Source organism: Gadus macrocephalus, chromosome 3, assembly GCF_031168955.1.
Source record: "Gadus macrocephalus chromosome 3, ASM3116895v1".
NCBI classification, from domain to species: domain Eukaryota; kingdom Metazoa; phylum Chordata; class Actinopteri; order Gadiformes; family Gadidae; genus Gadus; species Gadus macrocephalus.
The window spans coordinates 16,838,832-16,858,285 of record NC_082384.1 but is presented as its reverse complement, the minus strand read 5'-3'; the positions used below and the strand labels follow the sequence as shown (position 1 = coordinate 16,858,285).

The window sequence follows — 19,454 nt, the reverse complement described above, 5'->3', positions numbered from 1 at the left end:
GGGCATGAAGGGTCCGTTATTTATCTGTGGAATTTAATAGATTTTCCCAGTATATGAGTTTTCCCCTTGACAAGAGGGTCTCTCCTATGGACGGGCACTGTTCATGTTTTCTTACCTGGCGGGGTCCAGGCTGTTAGAGGTTGGAATGCGGCCCTCTGTCCCTCTCCCTCGCTGTCCTGCTGGTATAATGGACTCCACGCCCCTCCCCTGTCTGAGCTCTGTGTGGGGAGTGGATGGGACTTTTTACCCCTCTTTCAGAAAAGCATGTTGCCAAAGTTATGTCCACCTTTTTTGAGAATTATAGTATTTAGCATAGAGATGATACGATCATAAATAATGCATAAGGTGTGGTTTTCTCTTTGTTTAGATATGAAGTCAGTGGATCAGTTGTGTATATGCACTCCCCCTGGGATGGCCTTTTAGGATATTTCCATGCTTTAATACTGGATTTGATTCCAGGCTACACGGCTTAGATATTAATTCAGAATTATAACTACAGGCTTATTTAGAAGTTTGTATGAATCATTTTAATAGTTTTTTATTTTTAAAAATAAAAAAAATCTAATTATATTGGGTAGATGGGTTTATTACATTAATCTAATGAATTTAACTTTTTATTGATATTTATACGCGTTTAATATTTTTTTATTCATCTAGCCAGTAAAGTCTCTTTGGAACAATTTGGATAAATACATAACATTTATTTTCCTTAAAAAAATATGAAATCTTACAGTATACTATTCATATGGTGCCGAACAGAGTCGTTGCAAAACAGAATAAGATAAATTATTTACATCTTACTTCAGTCATTTATTTATTTATAATACTATAATACTTTATTATTATCATATTACTATAAGAAGAGAAAGTTTAAAACTAGTTAATAAAAAAAAAAGAATTCCAAAATACATTCTTGGGTATAAATGATGTATGACTGATAATGGCAAAATGAAAGACTTCACAAGGATTTGAAAATAAATATTTGGATGTCAGGAAATATTGCCTTAGTTGGGATTTCGATCACATGAGCATCACTTTGAGATGTATGTTTTCCTTTACCAAGATAACATCTGCCCACACTAACATACACAGAAAGCGACGTCGGTGTTAACATATTTCTACTCTTATTTTTCCGGCAGTCGGGGAAATAGCAATTGACGAGCTCCACACTTCTCGACAACGAACTAACGATAAACTAAATACAATAAAACAATCAACTTTTTTAACCGACCGGATCGCACGCTGATGCGTGTTGTTTGCTTGTTTGGTGGTAGAGATGTTTATCGTGTGATTGGCTCGTTGAGGAACGTACACGGCTGGTGCTGTTCCCCAAGATTATCGTTGAAATGTTTACAGCCCCCCTCCCCCCACCCCGTGTCACCATGTAATTGAATTTAACGCCGGATCAAACAGCCACAGCAGGTCCGGCGTCCTGTTTCCTCCATCCAATAATAGATGGATAAATAAATAGAAGACCCTGAGGTCTTCCCCGGCCGTCCCCGGTCTCTGCGTAACTCGTGAGAGGGACTGACCAGAACTAGCCCCGTCTATTTGTTGAGGGGTCAAGCCTTCAGCCGTCTGTCAGATTTTTACATTGTTGTGGCGAGCCTGCCTGATGTTCGAAGGACTACTTTTCTTGCAGAGGAAGTCTGTCTTCTGTCACCCGCGGCGGCGGCGGTATATTTAGATGTTGATTATGGATAATCAGCTGCAATGACGGAAGTGCGTGGCATGTGTGTTTAGACTCACTGCCGTCGCTGCCCAAACAAAGGGGCAGTCTTGTGGGCTTCTGGTCTGTCCCAGCGGCTGGCATGTTCAATTAATGCCTCGTTGTCGCTTACTCTTTATTGACGCACAATACAAACACAGGATTTCACGCAAAACACTGTTACACACACACACATATTGTCTATTTTCTATAGCTCAGAGAATCGGTCAAATGTACGCATGTTGACGAGAAGCTCCCGATCGAGACTAGGGTGGTGGCGGTGGTCGAGGGAGGGGGGCTGTGGGGGGGAGTTCGATCGCGCAGTGCCCCATCATCAGTCGGGAGGTCAGGTTAAAGGTGATAGGTCACAAATGGCTGCTTGTATCCTCTCATCATCGGGAGGGGAGCTGTGGCCGCCGCCCCTTATCGCCGCCATAAAAGTCATGACACTGCTGACCAAATCCAATATCCTATCACTGAATTGTCCCTGCGGTCGCTGTCTGTCACCGGGACCTGTCCTGATGTCTCTGATCAGGGTCAATGCTCTTCTCTTTTAATTGAACTCCAACACACGTTTCTCGGCCCATAATGACACCATTCGTCTTGCCATCACCCCTTTGTCCGTTTATTTCCCCAGGACATGCCAATGACCTCCCGTGCGTTTGTCCAGTGTTCAGCTCCCCAATCAAAGGCTTGATTAGTTTTTAGTGTCCGAGGCAGTGTTTGAAAGGTATCCAAATGCAGCTTTGCATAATATTTTTCGCTTTTCGAAAAGAAAAAAAAACACTATTGACCTTGAATCCCAATCATTTAGGCTTTCGCTCGTGTTTCCTTTAGCGTTGAGTGCGTGCAGCATTGTTTACCACCTTGCTTCTGATTTGTGTTTATTTAAGAGAGCAGGGGGGCTTGCAGTGGTCTGGCGTGTCCGTGTCCAGGCCCCCAGCCCCAGGCCTCCAGCTCATGGTTAATGTCCCTCAACCTCCAGGGGCCCCCGGGCTCCTCTGACACACTTCCTCTGAGTCCCGTCCCCGTCTGCCACGAAAAAGGGCCTGCTCTGCCAGTGTTTAAAAATAAAGAATAAAACAACTCTATTTACACTCCCAAACCCCTGACGTGTATTCGCCCTCTTTGCCCGGCGCTATTTAGAATGTATTGTAAACAAGGTCAATGCCAATATTTTCCGCCGAGACAAAAAGCACTTCTGATTTTGATTTGGTTGCAAGCTCACTGCCACTGCTCGGAACCCTTGGTCTCAGACTGATGGTTCACAGGCATTTTCCCCCTTTTTTTGTGTGTTTTTTTTTTATTAAGAGTGGTTTCTGTTCGAATATGATCCGTTCTGATGGTTTCACACGCGTCAGGGTTAAGGAGAAAAACCTGGGAGAGGGTGATATGAATGGTAACGCATGCGCTAATGCACGGGGATGTGTCCCGAGAAACGGGTGTAAACTGAGCCGTTCCTTCCTCCCTGTAACACTCATTCTTCCTGTGGGCTCGGGACGTTTCGCTGAAAGGGCATAAACACGCACTCCTCTATCCAGCCCGAGACACCGAGGGGAGCAGAGTTCATCGCAAGCGTTCCCACTTTCACTTTTTTATCTTCGTTTTGAGCCCTGGAATTTTGAAATGTGTACGCAGGCATTTTTTATATTTACAGTGTTAACTTTTATTACAAAAACTTGAATAACTTGCACACAACGTTTTTTCGATTGTCTTTATATTTATACTAAGTGCAATTCCATTTCTATCAAATGATTAGCTCCTAAAGGATTTAAAGACGGCCATAGCTTGGAAGTTTTAAGTCTGTTAACTTGAGATTGGGAGTGCATTTTTCTCCCCGTCCCGAGGGAGGAAGAGGGGGAAAAAGCAATGTGAAGTTCAGACGGGCGACCTTGTTGCTTTATTATTCTTTTGACGGTTGTGTCGAAGGTGTTGAAATATTGAACGGAACACTAGTGCCGATGGCGACGAGTTCCTCCACCTCCTCCTTCTCCTTCTCCCCCTCCTTCTCCCCATCCGTGTCGTAGCTGAGAATTTAAAGTCCAACGCGGAGCTTGTTTGAATTGTTTAAGCTGACACCTCCAAACCATAACTTTTCTCAAGGGGGAGAGGGGGTCTTAGCACGCTCACTTCAGGGTCGTGATGTATGCATCTACTCTACTGCTCTGTGCTTAATCTCCATAGCATCTGAGGCCATAGAGTGTGTGCGTGCGTGTGTGTGTGTGTGTGTGACTGTGCGTGTGTGTGCGCTTGCGATAGCATGTGCTAGTTTTAGCGTCGCACCCATATAAATGATTTGTTAGCCATAAGTCATCGTGTGGATGCTAGCAGGAAGGGCTCAGCAACAAGCTTTGTTACATTAGCATCCACTTTTTAAGGTCGCTGATGATCAATGGATCTGGGCACTGGCTGATATCTCCTTTCTCCCTTTTGGGTTTTCTAAATTCTAAATCCATCTGCCCCGACCTAATAAAGACAAACACCAGTTTTTATTTAAGGAATGAAAAAAAGAAACTTATTTTAACGGTGACCCATCTGTTTCCCAAGTCAGAACTCCCTTTTCCCTTTCCCCTTTTAGCTGCTCCATGTGTTAAATGCATTTAGTGTGTATCACTTAACAAACGTTGGCACTGACCCCACATTGTGTGTGTGTGTGTGTGTGTATTACAGGAATGGCAGAACTCCATCCAGAAGAACGCTGGGCTGGCCTTCATCGAGCTGGTGAATGAGGGCAGGTCTGTACCCTGATCCCCGATGCATCTTCTCACAGCACCACCTCTTCATTATCTTCCCATTGCCGGGCCGTCGGCCACCTCTCCCCCCACCCACACCACTGATCTCTGGGACAGCCCCTAGCCCCCCCGACCTCCTGTCATGGGTCTCCTAGTGAAGGTTCAGCAGAGGAAGATAAAAAAAACTGCAAATAAAAATCAATGGGCAGGGAAAGAGGAGCTGAGGGGGAGGGGGAGGGTTGGAGGGGGAGGGTTGGAGGGGGGGCCCGGGAGTTCAAGGCTCCGTTCGATACCTGCTCGTCCCACAGGGGGCTCGGGAAGACAAGGGGTGGATGGAGAGGGTGGCGACGGGGATTTTTGATCTCAGAGTCCTTCTGTGACACTTGGGAAATCACCCCCCCCCCATTGCACACGCACATGTGCACATACAAACACACACCCACCATCATCCCCCCACTCTGTCTCCATGTCTGGCCCTGTGAGTTCACATCTGAGTTTATCTCTCTCCTTTGCCTTTTCACCATCTGTCCTCGCTTTATTCGCTACATGCGTCTCCGACGTACGACCTCCTTATTTGTCCCTCCACCATCGTTCGAGAGCTTGAGGATATATCGCTCCTCTCCTCTCTTCCCACTTCACTTCTCTCTCTCGTCGCTCATCAATTCCCAATGTTGGAGGGGGTCGGCTCCCCCGTGCTTTCCATTATTGATCAGCGGATCGCATGAAGCGCTCGTCAGGCTAATCCGAGCTAATGCTAATGAGGCCGGCGGTGCACTTTTATATACCGAGGGAAAGAGAGCGGGGGAACCGGCCGTCCACTGTGCGGAGACTCTGCTACACTCTGGTTGTGGTTACTATAGTGAGGCTATAATGATTTGCGTTGGTGGTGGGGTTGGTGGGGGGGGGAGGGCTGTAACTTGACCCTGCCCGCTCTCCTGCTTTTAGAGCAGTTGGTACTGGCTTTAGTGTGTGCATACTTTTTTTTTTCTTTTTTTTTTCTACGTCTCCTAGTTTGCATTAAATTTGAAATCCATCATCGCAGTGTACGTTGGGAAGTTGGGCAAAAAAAAAAAGTGAGGTATAAAGGAAAAATGATTTTTGAAACATTTCGAACATTTTGTGTCAACTGGAAAGCCGTCAGGGATTTATTTTAGCCGCGCATGCGAAAATGAACAAAGCTGCATTTTTCGTCACTTACATCATTACTCACGTGACGAAAACAAACAGCTCAAGCCAGGTTAGCTTTTTCCCTGCTCACGTTTATTTTCCCGTTTATATCTGCTTTAGTGAAACGCAAAAAAGTTATTTACAGCATCGCGTATATATATATTATTTTGTACCAATCCGAAATGCACGTTTGAGTCTCGGCGCCCTAAACGTGTATGCAAACATTTGTACGTGGGTGCGCACATGTTTAAGTGTGTGCCTCCTCCATATGTATGAAGCCCTAGCATCTTAAAGCTGGCGGAGGGCCGTGTTGGAGGCTCCAGAGGCGCCTCTGCTCCCCTGCTGACCTGCTCTGAAACAGCAGGCTTGGGTTACAACCGTTCCCTGGCCCCTAACCTCCACCAGCCCAGCCTGTCATGCCCCCTCCACCCTCTACTCCCAGCCCACTCTCTGGCCCCTAACCTCCACCCAGCACAGCACAGCCCCCCCCCCCCCATCCCCCTCTGCCCCCCCCCCCCCCCCCAGTCCATGCTGGCCTGTGGTCTGTTATTGTTCCACTTTGCACAGGCCTGACCTCCTGCTCTAGAGAGGGGTTTCTCTCTCTGTCTCTCACACACACACACACACACACACACACACACACACACACACACACACACCCCAGGCCCCACCCTTCAGACACACGCACACTAACATCGACTCGCCCTCTCTAACACACACACACCCGTACGTGTATGCATGTGTTATTAACACAGATAAGGGAGAGTGTGTTTGGGTGAGGGGGTGTAGGTTACATGTGTACCGACATGGGCAGAAGCCCTGGGCCCCTGTCAGATGAATATCATTAACAAATCAATTAGCCCCTTGGTTCCGGACAGAGGACACCTCTGGACTGCTGGGCTAAATTAGATTTCCTTCTCATTGGCCATGGCTCATTGTCGATGGTTTATTGATATTACACAGATATTAAACTTTGTTTTCCCGTATTAATCCCCAAGATGACCTACCAGCTGTCGGTGGTTTAAGGAAATCTTAAGCCTAATGAGTTTTTTTATTGGCACTTAAATCCAAAAAAAAATGATTGACAGCATTACATCCTAATCCTGTTACGTCTTCCCGCAGCGGGTTTTCATGAGGTGTCTTGATCTCTCTCTCTCTCTGTCTCTCTCTCTCTCTCTCTCTGTCTCTCTCTCTGCAGACTTCTGAGTCACACTATGAAGGACCACCTGGTGCGGGTGGCCAACGAGGCGGAGTTCATCCTCAGCCGACAGAGGGCCGAAGACATCCAGAGACATGCAGAGTTTGAGGTGAGCGGGGAGGGGGGAGAGTGGCTGGCACCGTGTCGACAGCTCCACAAACACGGACACAAATAGCCCCTTGGTCGTGATGTTGACGTGTGTATTATGTCTGGAAATGGATAGAGGGTGAGTTTACACCAGGAGAAGGAAAGCTGTCGGTAAATAGGTTCAAAGCCAAGTGGATCTCTTTTGGTGTGTGTGTGTGTGTGTGTGTGTGGGATCTGAGCAGGAACCACAGAATAACAATGTTTCAAACGCATCAAAGCCACCGTACGCAACAGCAAGTAAGATCAGTGGAGGGCGGATTACAGGCTTTCTTCTATCCTGTCCCATGAATCAAAAGCCCCCCAAAACCCAACGAATGTTCATCCTTTCCCGGATCTTCCTTCTACCTCGGCGTGTCCCCTCGGTCCAGTAAAGTTCCTTCGCGGCTTGATGGCAAAGCGCGGTTGGCTAAAACAAAAAGCTGGTAGCCCGATGCGCACGGCTTTCATGGGGCTGGGGGGAAAACAAGCGAGTGGTAACAGTTTGAGAGAACATGGAGGAGTTGACCTAATAGCCGGTTCCAACCTGTCCATCACACCCTCCCCCCCCCCCCCCCCCCCCCCCCACCCCCCACCTCCCGATCTGTCACTGCCAACCCTGAGGAAAAATGTTTACTTTTCAAACATAACACCCTGTACTGCAGCTTAATAATGACGTGTCTCCATACACACACATACAGGCATGCACACACAATCACATACACAGAAGAGTCGTTTTTCGACAGGAGATCATGTTTGGCATATAATGCTAGCCAAACATTGTGCAGTGTTAAATTCTGCCCTGTCTCTTCAGGTCTCGCCTTGGGTCCCCACCCCCGCCCCCTCCCTTGAAATACCTTACCCCCCCCCCCCCCCACACACCCCTCCTCTTCCAACCAGCTCCGCAATACAAACGCTGCCTTTCACGCACAGCTGTAGCGCCCACTCGGCCTTGACCCACGGGCAGCGTTTATGCCCCCTACCTCCGTCTGACGGCTCAAACACCCCCCACCCCATCCACCTCCCCCTCGCCATCTCACCCAAAACCATTTCCTGTCATGCCGAGGCCCTGTCCGTTATACTCCCGCTGGGGGTGTATTTCGCCAGTGACAGGAATACAGCGTCCTCCCCTCCCCTCCTCCACTCCTCTCCTCTGCTCTCCCCCGCTCCCTGGGTTCTCAGGGCCCTGCCAGCACTAAAAAAGTGCAGACAGGCCTGAGAGGTACTGGCCTGAAGGGCTCTGACTGTCTAGAACACCTCCTCCTCCTCCTCCTCCCAGTCCCAGTGCTAAACCTCTGCCATGCAGTAAAACGTTATGCTTTCTTTAAGGTTCACAGGCGGGTCTCTCTCACTGGCGGCTCACAGGGAAGAGAAGCTCTCCCTGGGGTGCTGGGAGTTAATCAGCACAGTGGAGGCTACGGCTCTTGTCCGACTCCTGTCTCTCCGTTGCCATGTCGTTTTGTTTTACAGTTTTTTGTTGTGAACTCATTATTGAGGTAATCCTCCTTTTTTATAGCTAACTGGAAACGCACTTTTTTCCGTTGTTGTTTGGTCGCTTTTCTGACCAAATCTATTTCAAGTGTTTCCTGCGGGCTTGTTTCGCAACGGCAGCGGCGAGTTCTGACGGGGGCGATTTCGGAATCTGCGGCCGGACACACACAGGGTTTTTAAAAACAGACTTGTTTGTGTTTACAAAGATCCACGGATGTGTGCGTGGCGGCGGGCTGGAGCGGGCCCTGGAGGGATGGAAAACAATGCACCTCCCCCGGGCTTGGGGAGGTGGTGGGGGCAGTGCAGTCTGTTACAGGCTTGCTTCACTGGGCACCTTGTATACACTCTCAGCCTCAAATAGACCGGCCTGTGCCTGGCAGGCCGCTGAGGCCCTGGGCTCACGGTGGTACCCCCATTGACCGTTTCACCCCCCCCCCCCTTTACCTTCTCTAACTCCACCAGCGTTGGACTCGGTGACCTGAGCTTCTCATGATGTACCCGCGTGTAGCTTGACCGGTCGTTCTTATGGTTGCCATTGTTAGTCTGTTGTCAGTCACATAACCACCGTTGTATGTGCTGGATGAAGCCCACTGGAACAAACGCAAGTCACTCGCCTAGTGTCAGAAAAATGTAATACCAGACAAGGGAGAGTACAAGAGTAGAGTAAAATTACTACTTGTTAAAAAATGTCATATTCTCACAGGGATGGTATTCCGATTTGGTATTTGAGATATTTTTGATGGGATGGTATTTGTAAGGTCATGTGTGTGCATTAAATCCGACATACCACAAGCTAGGGAGAATGGCAAAGTGGATAGACAAGCCAGGAACCCAAAGGCTGTATATCTCTTGATGGTCTCTGGATATCCAGCATCGTTCTTTAACAGATGCAGTCTGTGAAAGGTCCTTCTTATTCAAAGGCCTTGTTTCTAATCTCCACAACTGTCTTACTCGCATTAGCGTATGTAACATGATGTTTGTAACGCTATCGAGTTTGAATATGTGGTGCAAACATAGCAAGCACATCCTCTAATATATTTATATGGGTTATATATACTCTCACATTATCTCAACAAACATTGGGAGCCCCTTCCATAGCGCTCCTCCAACCGTAATAATGAATTGAAAGCTTTCATTTCGTGGCTGGATGTCAGAATCTCACTTCCACCATCACCTTTACTCAGTCCTGCAATAGTCCTTAATCAGACCCGCACCACCGCTCCACCCCCAAACTGTTTCACAATTGAGTTTGCCCCCTCCACCCACCACATACACTTAAAGGTAGTTGCTCCTCGGTGACCCCCAGGAAGAAGTGGGCCGCTGATAAGTCTGGCTGTGATATTGCTGTATTGATTTTTGTGCCTCCCATCCGCCGCCCTGCTTCGGTGCCGATACCAGGAGCTACCAGTTTCATTTTGCACTGCCACAATAAAAATAACAGGCCAATGAAACGTCCCCCTCGGGGATTGGACTTGGTGGGGGGGGGTTCAAATGTCTCTGAGAAGGAAAAGGAAAGTGCACATCTATTGTGTGTGCTGAGTTTTGTTTTGCTGTAATTTCATTATAGGTACAGTGTATCTTCGGTTTACAAAGTAGCCGTTGTTTTTTGGTAGCCATTGTTTTCTGTCTCGCGCCGACTGTTACGGTACACCTGGGGACGTTTGTGAATGTGAAGCTCTGCATGGCAGCCAACACTAGAAGCACGTTGACTCTTCTTGAGACAAGAGCAACTCAACAGATAAAAAACATATTTATGTTGAGTTCATATCCTTGGGAAGGCAGCGATGGTGCAGCCTTGAGATTTAGATGCCAATTTGCCTGAGAGACTTACTGTATGCACTCTCTCCCTTACTCTCTCTCTCCCTTGCTCTCTCTCCCTTGCCCTCGCTCTCGCTCTTGCTCTCTCTCTCTCGCTCTCGCTCGCTCATATATTTCTCTTCCCCCTCCTTCATATGCCTGTTGTCTGTTGTTGTTGCTCTCGCTCACTCCCCTCTCTCTGTTTCTTCCCGGGGATGGAATTGAGTTATCTCCGCTGGCGGGAGTAAGTTATTACAGTGGGCTAAGGGTGAAACAGAGATGAAGATAACTAGGAGGGGAAATCCAATTACCTTTTAGGGTTCTCTATCTAATAGGATCCTTAATGTGGAGGAGATCTCCCGATCGCACACTGCTGGCCGGTGTGGTAAATGATAGACTCCTGATACAGAGCAAAGTAAAAAAAAAAAGAGAGAGACTGAGAGGGACGAGAGATTGAAAGGAGGGAGTGGAAGAAATCGAACGTTTTTTTATGTTGCCGTTCATTAGGGATGAAATGTGGTGGACTCCAGAGCACAAGGGCAGATGTGAGGGTACAGATAGGAAGGAGGGGCGACAGCCAGGTCATTTCTTTACCCCCGCCTGCATTCTTCTGCTCTGTGCTCTATTTTACTCTCTCTCGCATCTTCTTCTCTCTCGTTCTCACTTCAACATTGTTCTTTCTAATTATTTACACATTCTCGCATTCTCCTTTCCTTTTTCTCTCCCTCTTTCTCTCTCTACATCTCTCTCTCTCTCTACATCTCTCTCTCTCTCTCTTCATCTCTCTCTCTCTCTTCATCTCTCTCTCTCTCTTCATCTCTCTCTCTCTCTACATCTCTCTCTCTACGCCTCCCGCTGGCTCTTTATAGAGCAGCTTTGATTAACCCGGTGTTATATGGAGTAATTGAATTTGCTGTCTGAGAGATGCTATGAAAGCCATGCGATAGCGGCCTAATTAGCGCCTGGCGTCATTGTCCTCCCCCCACCCCGCTCGGCTGAGCTTGTAAAGTGATCCGTGCTTTCTCCCAGAGTTAATGACATTAACATTGAGCTAATGCTCATTATGTTCTCTCATAATAACACTCACAGCCTCTCTGGAAACACTCACGTTTGGAAACACGCTGCTTTGTGCATCAGCGCAGAAGACAGCTTAGGCTTGCTAGTTTGAACCCATCTTCGCACTGGGTTAGGATTCACGACTCACCGTTTTGAGGCTCATTGTTGGACCCAAAAAAGTATTTGAGGTCCTTTTTCTTCTGGCTGAAACCTAATTAATTCCCAAAGCAAAGGTTGCACCCCCACCACCACCACCATCACCACCTCCACAAACCCCACCTCCACCACCACCGCCACGCACGCGCCAGAGGTGTGCACACACGGCCCGCCATATGGCCCGGTTTTCATTTACACGGCCTTGGCGTCGCCGCGCCGCCGTTGTGATGGATGGCTGCCGCCGTACTGCGCGGGGCTGTCTTGTACTCATCAGCACCGGGGATGTATAGATGTCAGGCAGGCCGCATGCCGGGGCTTCTCCGACACGGGCTCTTCCTTTGTGTTGAAAATGAAGCCGGAGGGGCTGGAGGGAGAGGGGGCGGGGGCGGAGGCGGGGGCGGGGGGGGGAGGGGGGGCTGGTTCAGGAGGGGAGCGCGGTCCACAATGGGGGGGGGGGGGATAGTATTCTGGTAGTGTCTGCCTCGGCTCTCTCTGTCAGAGTAATGAAGTCCCCAGGTACCCCCTCCACCACAGCCGTCATTATGTGCAGCCAGCTGACCTCAAGCCGGGGAGAGAAGTCTTTGGTCCGCTCCTCTCTTTTGTTTTGTTTTTTTTAACTTCTCCTTTGCTTGACGGTCTCTGGAGTGCAACTATGAGAGTTTTGACTGCCTCCTCTGTTGTCATTTGTCACCGACAGCAGGGCAATCTACATAAGTTGAAGTTGCTCGCCTGCCGGTCTCATATCTCCGAATAAAGACCCAACGGCGGTGTGATTCTCTTTCTTTCTCCACGCTCACCTCTAGTCACTTAATTCCCAGTGTATGTATTTGTCTGGTGCCTGTTTCATCTCCCGGTCGGTCTCACTGTCCTGTCCCTGTTCATTTGTTATATCCTTTTGATAGGACAGCCCCGAATCCGAATAACATATTTTTCATTTCGCTCGTGCCCTTTTCCTTATTTAACTATTTTTCAAAACCCAGATGACAGTTTTAACATCGATGATTTTTCACGTGGCACGACCTTGGAAGCTCCGCTGGCGTCTGGGGTGCAAGATGCTAACTACGCAGACGGATGGTGCGGCGCGCATTGGGAGGTTTCTGCACAGACCAGGCGCTTTTATTCCCCCTCTCTTCTTGGTAGGAAGAGATGAAGAGGCTGCCAAGCAAACATTGTGAACAGTCCATTAAGGAGCAGCCAGGGATGAGGAGAAGAGGGATGAGGAGGAGGAGGAGGAGGAGAGATACTTTGATAAGTGTTGCGTCTGTGTTAACCTTGATGGCAGCTCGTGTAGGACTGATCACGCCAGCCGCAGGGATCTGTTTTGGCTGGATTCAATTTCTTTCATTATTTTCTTTTTTTAACTCAATTCGCTGTAGGAGAAGAGAGCGTGTGGGACAGTGGAATGGAGAGAGAGAGGCCATGAGGGAGAGAGGCAGAGGGGGAGAAAAAATCAATAGTGAGAGTAGCAGTATGACAGGAGCATCACTTCAGAATTGAAGTGGCTGTCAGCCATTGTCATTTGGTGACTTTTGTTCGCCATTGTACTTTTAAGCCCTCATTTTTCTCCCCAATCCTTTTTTTTTCGCCCATTTCTTCCGCCAGCCCATTGTCTGAATTCCCCTGGTACCGCTTCACGTTGCGATTTGAAAACTGGAAGGGCAAAAGATCAAGTGCGCGAGAAGCTCCTCCAAACCAATTGCTGGAGTGGAGCGGCATCTCCCTTTTTTTTTTCCCTCCTTTGCTTCTTCTTCGTATTTGGTGACCCCCATCTTCTTCTTCTCATCTCACCCCCCCGACTCCTCTCCCCCCGGTCCTCCGCTTTGTTCCGCGTGGAATTCCTTACTCCTAGGCCTATTTGCATTCTTTGATACGCGACAAGGACAAGGCTGACGTCCCCCCCCCCCCCCGGGGATCGCTTGTCGACGGATGTGAGATATTGGAGAAGTGTGCGACGAAAAAGGAGAGAGAGTGCGGGAGAGATACGGAGCGTGTAGCGCTGCAGTGCCACCGGTGTCACGAGATTGCAAATCAGGTCTTTTAATAACCTCGGTGCTGTTGCCCTTCCCGCCTGCCGCAACCGAGTCCGGAGCAACAAAGAGGGCTTTTGAAGGCTTGCAGTAACGCCGCCATCGCCATCGCCATCAGGGCTAGACCCGACTCTGTCGCTCTAATGGATAAACACAGGGTTGATATGTCGTAATGAGCCTCCACTCTCAAGCCCATTACCCTGGTTAACCCTCCCAACCCCCTCCTCGAGAGGGGGAGGACCAGGGAACCGGTGCATCCTCTCTCTCTCAGCGTTAAAATAAGGACAGTGCCATGAGCAGACCTGTGAAACGGACGGCCGTCCCGTGCTCCCTTTCACTTGGCCTGCCTCGATGCTGCACTAGATAGCGTCATAGCCATAGCAACCCAATAGTAACAATACGATGGTGGCCAAGCCCACCACTGCTGTTATAAAATGTGGTTCATGACGTGATCAAATAAACATTCTTCAAAATTCATATTCATACAAAAAAATGAATATGAAATCTTTTATCCACAGATGTAAGCCAGTGTCATTATGGGATTACGCCATCCAAAATTGTTTTCTTTTGTCTGAAGTTTCAACCCCAGACCGATTCTTCTTTTCCCCTCTCCCTCTCTCTGCAAACGCCACTACACACCCACAGTTGTTAATCCGAAGCCTGGGCAGATTGCGAGCGACACGACTCTGCGTAATTGACTCGATTAACGCCAGCCATTATCATGCCGGCCGTTCGGAGCTGTCTCCTCCGCTGCCAGAAAGCATTGCGGCCCCCCCCCCCCCCCCCCCCCCCCCCCCATCGTAGGGCCGACCCCGTCAGCTAGTCCTTGTAACGGAAGGTGCTGGCCATGATTACAGTGTCGCAAGTCATAAAGGTCTCGCTGCCAGCAAGCTGTGCCCTGGTTAGGAAGCTAAAGCATAGCACACCTCTCTCTCTCTCTCTCTCTCTCTCTCTCTCTCTCTCTCTCTCTCTCTCTCTCTCTCTCTCTCTCTCTCCCCCTCCCCCCCTTCCCCTCCGCCGCCCCCCCCCCCAGCCCTCTGACCACATAATCAACTGCTCCCCCCACTTTTTTTGCTAGTAAATGGTAGACCTTGTTTCAAAATATGGCCATTTAAAATGTTTTTTTTATGTCGACGTGCAGGCCTGGGCTTCCTTGACTTCTTCAAGGTCACTCGGAAAAGGAGGTTGGGTTTTTTCAAAGCGGATGGAAGTTAAATGTGAAAAGATCTGTTATATATTCAGTTTTAACTTTCTAATTTTAGTTTTTTCCTCATTGTCTTCATTATATACGTGTATATATATAAATACATATATATATACCCTCTGTGTCGCAGGAGCTAAATTATAGTGACTGGCAAAATGGTGTCGAAGAAAGAGTAAAGTCAAAGGTTGAGCAGTAAAATGAAAACGGTTTGAGCGTACAACCTACTAAAGTGACCCCCACCCCAACGTATTGAGTGACTCAAGGGCCCGCAGGACTCCCCGTGACTCGTCTTTTCCAGCGCTACGCAAACATACCTCTGGTCATTAATGGCCTTCTGCGTGCGTGTCCTGCCTCTTTTACCCTTGGTTGTTATTTCAGGGAGTGAGTCTGTGAACCTTTTTTTGTTTCAGAACTTGGCCGGCTTTGGCCAGGCTTGAGAGAAAATCCCATTACTGCATGGAGTCTTAAGGTTTTTTTTAGGGGTGGGGCGGTTTGCAGGTGATGAAGTGTTTGCTTATGGTCACGAGTGGGAAGCCACAGTTGCTGATTGTGGTGCACCCTGGTCACGGTTCAGCGAGCAGTGGACGGACATGAATATTTTGGATGATCCATCACTCCTTTTTAGCATTTCATATATTTTGGGTCAACATATTCTCCAACTTTTGGAGAGTATGGTATTCTGTAGAAAATGCTATACATAAATGTTCAAATTGATAAATAAATTATACATATATGTAGTATACACTAACCTTCGCTACAGCTCTTTACATCTACTTATTACACACACATTCAGACACACACACGCACACGCACACACACACACACACACCTTAACTCCAGTGTACCATCAGAGCCGTGCGCTGCCTTTATTTCCTGTGTTTCCCGGGTCATCCTGGGGTAAGGTCAAGGCCCCCCCCCCGCTCCAGCACAACACAAAGAGACATAGATTGATAATTAGGGCCCGATAGCCTGAAGAAAAGCCCTGCTAATGTGATTTATACCCATGGATTTTCTGTCAGATATGAAAAGTTGTAGTTCAAATTGGAAAGGAGGAGCCATTATAAAACACTTTACCAGCTTCACTGGTAACTCGGGAGTGGCAGGTTGCGTTTAGACGGCCGCCCATGTCCCGGTCTCAAATGCTGTACTGTAGTCTGTCGCGCGGTAGGCTTTGGCTGCGGGGTAATTCGATAAGGGCATTAGTACACGGACCGAGGTAGCGTAGAATCAAGTGGGTTGAAGGATAATACAGCTTTTAGTTTTAGCGGCCACAGTCCATTGCGGATGTTGCCATGAATTGAACAAAGCAATATTCAAAGAGCGTCATCAGATGCAAAAAAAACCTAACTTTTTAAAATGATCAACAAATTCAGTATTCGGTTGTGTGCAGCATTAAGAAATACAAATCAACCCAAACCTTTCAACATTTAGATAATGTTCATTTGAAATGAAAACCATTTTCCCCGAGTTCAAAGGCCCTCTGCCTGATAACAGACTCCGACAGTGAGAAATGTCCTGTCCCTGAGCACGGGGCTCTCAGCGGGATCTGAACCGCCGCAGGCCGTTCCTATATATCTCTGTGTGCTGTTATTAATCACCAGGACGCCAAAATCACCCCTCCTCGATTCCCCCCCCCCCCCCCCCCCCCCCCCCCATTTTAAAAGGTTTGTTTTACTTAGCGTCGGATGTGTGTGTGTTTTACCGTGTGTGAAGGGACCGTAATCAAAAGTTCACATCAATTCGCCTGGTCCTCTCATCATTCAATCAATTTACACGAGTGTTGTTGTGATGCAACGTTTTATTTGAAATACATGCAGAGGCATGACGGTCCAGTCTGTGGTCAGGGGGTTTGACCCCCAGCCAATATGTTCTGTGTTCAATCCCACCCGATGTCTGCCGTCCACCTGTAGATACCTCATCCTATCCTGTTCACATCTCTTTGGCTTCTAGAAGCTAAATAGTAAGAGAGTAGAGTATTCATAAGCAGTATTGACATTGTACCTCCCCCCCCCCCCCCCTCCGTCCTGCGACCCCCCCCAGTCCAACTGCGCTCAGTACGCGGCGGAGAAGCGCGACGAGGAGAAGATGTGCGACCACCTCATCCGGGCGGCCAAGTACCGCGACCACGTCACCCTCCACGCAGCTGGTCCAGAAGATCGTCCACATCCTCACCGACAAGCACGGGGCCTGGGGGAACTCCTGTGCCAGGTGGGTGAAACGGGTTCTGGCCCTCACATGTGTGCAATGTAATGGCTATAACAATAGTGGGTGTTTAGCGTCTGTGCACGGCTAAGGAGTTGGATGACATGACACACACACACACACACACACACACACACACACACACACACACACACACACACACACACACACACACACACACACACACACACACACACACACACACCATACATACTTTGCAGGGAAGAATATCACATCAAAACATGATGCATTGTTATAGGTTAATTCGAGACCTGGTGAAAGTACGCTGTAGCCAAAAACATTTTTAAGTCATCATATCCCGAGTGGCACTCGGGATAGTGGCACTCTACATGCTTTCACAATGAACACACAAACACATACAGCTCTATGTGAAGTCTGTTTGTGTTCTTCGTCATGTAGTGAATCAAGTCTTTTTATTGTAACGCTCCAAAATGACCGTTGTCCAGAGAATTTCCCGCCTTTATTCTAGTTCTGGATCCTATGTTCCACAAAACTCTCACAGTCACCATGTAAGGCCCCTGGTCCTTCTGCGACACGTTCAATAGGCTCCAGCCAGGATCAGATTTAAAACGCTGGATGCGTAGGAGGCGTGATCCGTTGACGTTGGAGCGAGAACAAAGCGGCTCTAAGCGGCTCCATGGCCTGTTGAAAAGCAGGAGGTAACCCTAGCCTCTCTGCCCTGTTTGTTTCATCCGAGAGGCCCTGTAGCTATTCCCTAACGATGGCTGTTTGTGTGCAGGTATAGGGGGGTAATGGGGGGCTGCTTGGCTGCTGCGGCTGCGGCTGCTCGCCTCTTGTTAGGCCGGGCTCTCTGGAGACCAGCCTGCAATGGGGCTCGCTGTGCAACTGGATCACAAACTCTAAATCTAATCACACTCCTCTCTCTCTCTCTCTCTCTCTCTCTCTCTCTCTCTCTCTCTCTCTCTCTCACTCTCACTCTCACTCTCACTCCCACTCTCAAACACACTCTGTGCCTCTCGCTCTCTTGCTCGCTCGCTCTCTTTCTCTCTCCCCTCCCTCCCCCCTCGCTCTCCCTTATTCTCCCTCCTGGGCTGCTTCCTCTGCTGGTATTTTTGCCCTTCCACAACACTGTCCTCTTTCCCCTTTTTATATCATCACATCTCATTCTGCCAGTGTGTACAGCATAACCTTAAAGTGTACTCACAGACAGACAGACGGACAGACACAACTTAATAAATATATACAAATACAACCTTTGCTGGTTGCTGCTCCGATCCTGCTTAAGTGGGCTCTAGCCATGTCTCTCTCTCTCTCTCTCTCTCTCTCTCTCTCTCTCTCTCTCTCTCTCTCTCTCTCTCTCTCTCTCTCTCTCTTTCCCCCCCCCCCCCATTACCGGCGCTGTATGCGGCGGTGCTATTGGATGGTTTCCCTAATGGCAGGCGATGGGAGAGCCGGGAGCCGGTGCTGGCATGGGGCCTGGGAGCGCTGGGCTCTTTTAATAAATCACAATCAGTCCCGTGCCATTACATCAATACTCTCAGTCAATTACGGCGAAGGTCAGGTGGGCCGGCTTCGCAACCCACACCACAGTTGGGCAAGGCTGCAACATCTGGTCGCCGGGCAGATCACGAAGGGGGGTGGGGAAATGAGCAAAATAAATAAATGTGATGAAAAGGTTGACTATGGCTGCAGATGCGTAGCCGATGTACCCTGTGCCGGCTAGCGTTACCGTTGGAGGAGACATTTTGTAGAGGCGAGTACATTGTAGGTTTGTGTGCACGACGCACATACACATGCATGCAATCACGTCTTCAAACTCTCACACGACACAGGTTTGAATGTGTAGCCGCTCAAATCCTTTCACTGAATGACAAGTGTGGCAGGAAACAATCGTCTCATATACATGTACACACACGTAGATTGAGCTGTGAAAAGAAAATCCAATAACAGGCAAGATATTACACCGCCTTGATTACAACCTTTTTGTTGCGGGCGTGTAAGATTCCACCGCCTGCCGACTGGCGCTCCACAAAAAAAAGCGTATCCCCGAAGTTTCCATTCAATATAGGCTCTGAAAATGAAAATATTATTTTCTCACAAGCTGATGGGAATTGTTGTTTCCTCACGGCAGGCATCTAATATCTTGTGACACGCCGCGACCCGCCTGAATGCAATTTGTGTCTTAATATCCAGCGTACTGCGGCCCCGGGCCACATGGGGACCCAGGTGTTATGTGATTTTCTCTGTTTTACCACTTTCAGCTTTCTCTCTCTCTCGCTCTCGCTCTCGCTCTCGCTCTCTCTCTCTCTCTCTCTCTCTCTCTTCTCCTTCCCACTGTTTTTTTGCTCTCTGTCTCTTTCTCCTTTTTTGACCTAAACTTTCTTTTGAATTCCTCCTGCGCCGTGCCACAGGAGAGAGTGCGTGGAGGCGCTAGACAAAGACGAGCATCTCTCCTTCCTCTGCCCTTCTCTGTCATATCGACACGCCCAGGGACGTAGCAGACAGGTCCACGCGCAGCCAGACAGGTCCTCCAGCCAGCCAGCCAGCCAGTCAGTCAGTCAGTCAGTCAGTCAGACAGTCAGGGGTTACTACCTGTTCCTCCATATATATT

General features: G+C 48.7%; 1 protein-coding gene across 1 annotated transcript in view; it reads left to right on the top strand.

Annotated features, from left to right (window-relative positions):
* Nucleotides 1-19,454, top strand: part of lrba (LPS-responsive vesicle trafficking, beach and anchor containing) — a 184,719-nt gene that overhangs the window by 72,713 nt on the left and 92,552 nt on the right. Inside the window, 4 exon segments of the mRNA XM_060046267.1 lie at nucleotides 4,379-4,443; nucleotides 6,806-6,914; nucleotides 16,700-16,792; nucleotides 16,794-16,867. Coding sequence (XP_059902250.1) covers nucleotides 4,379-4,443; nucleotides 6,806-6,914; nucleotides 16,700-16,792; nucleotides 16,794-16,867 — 341 coding nt within the window.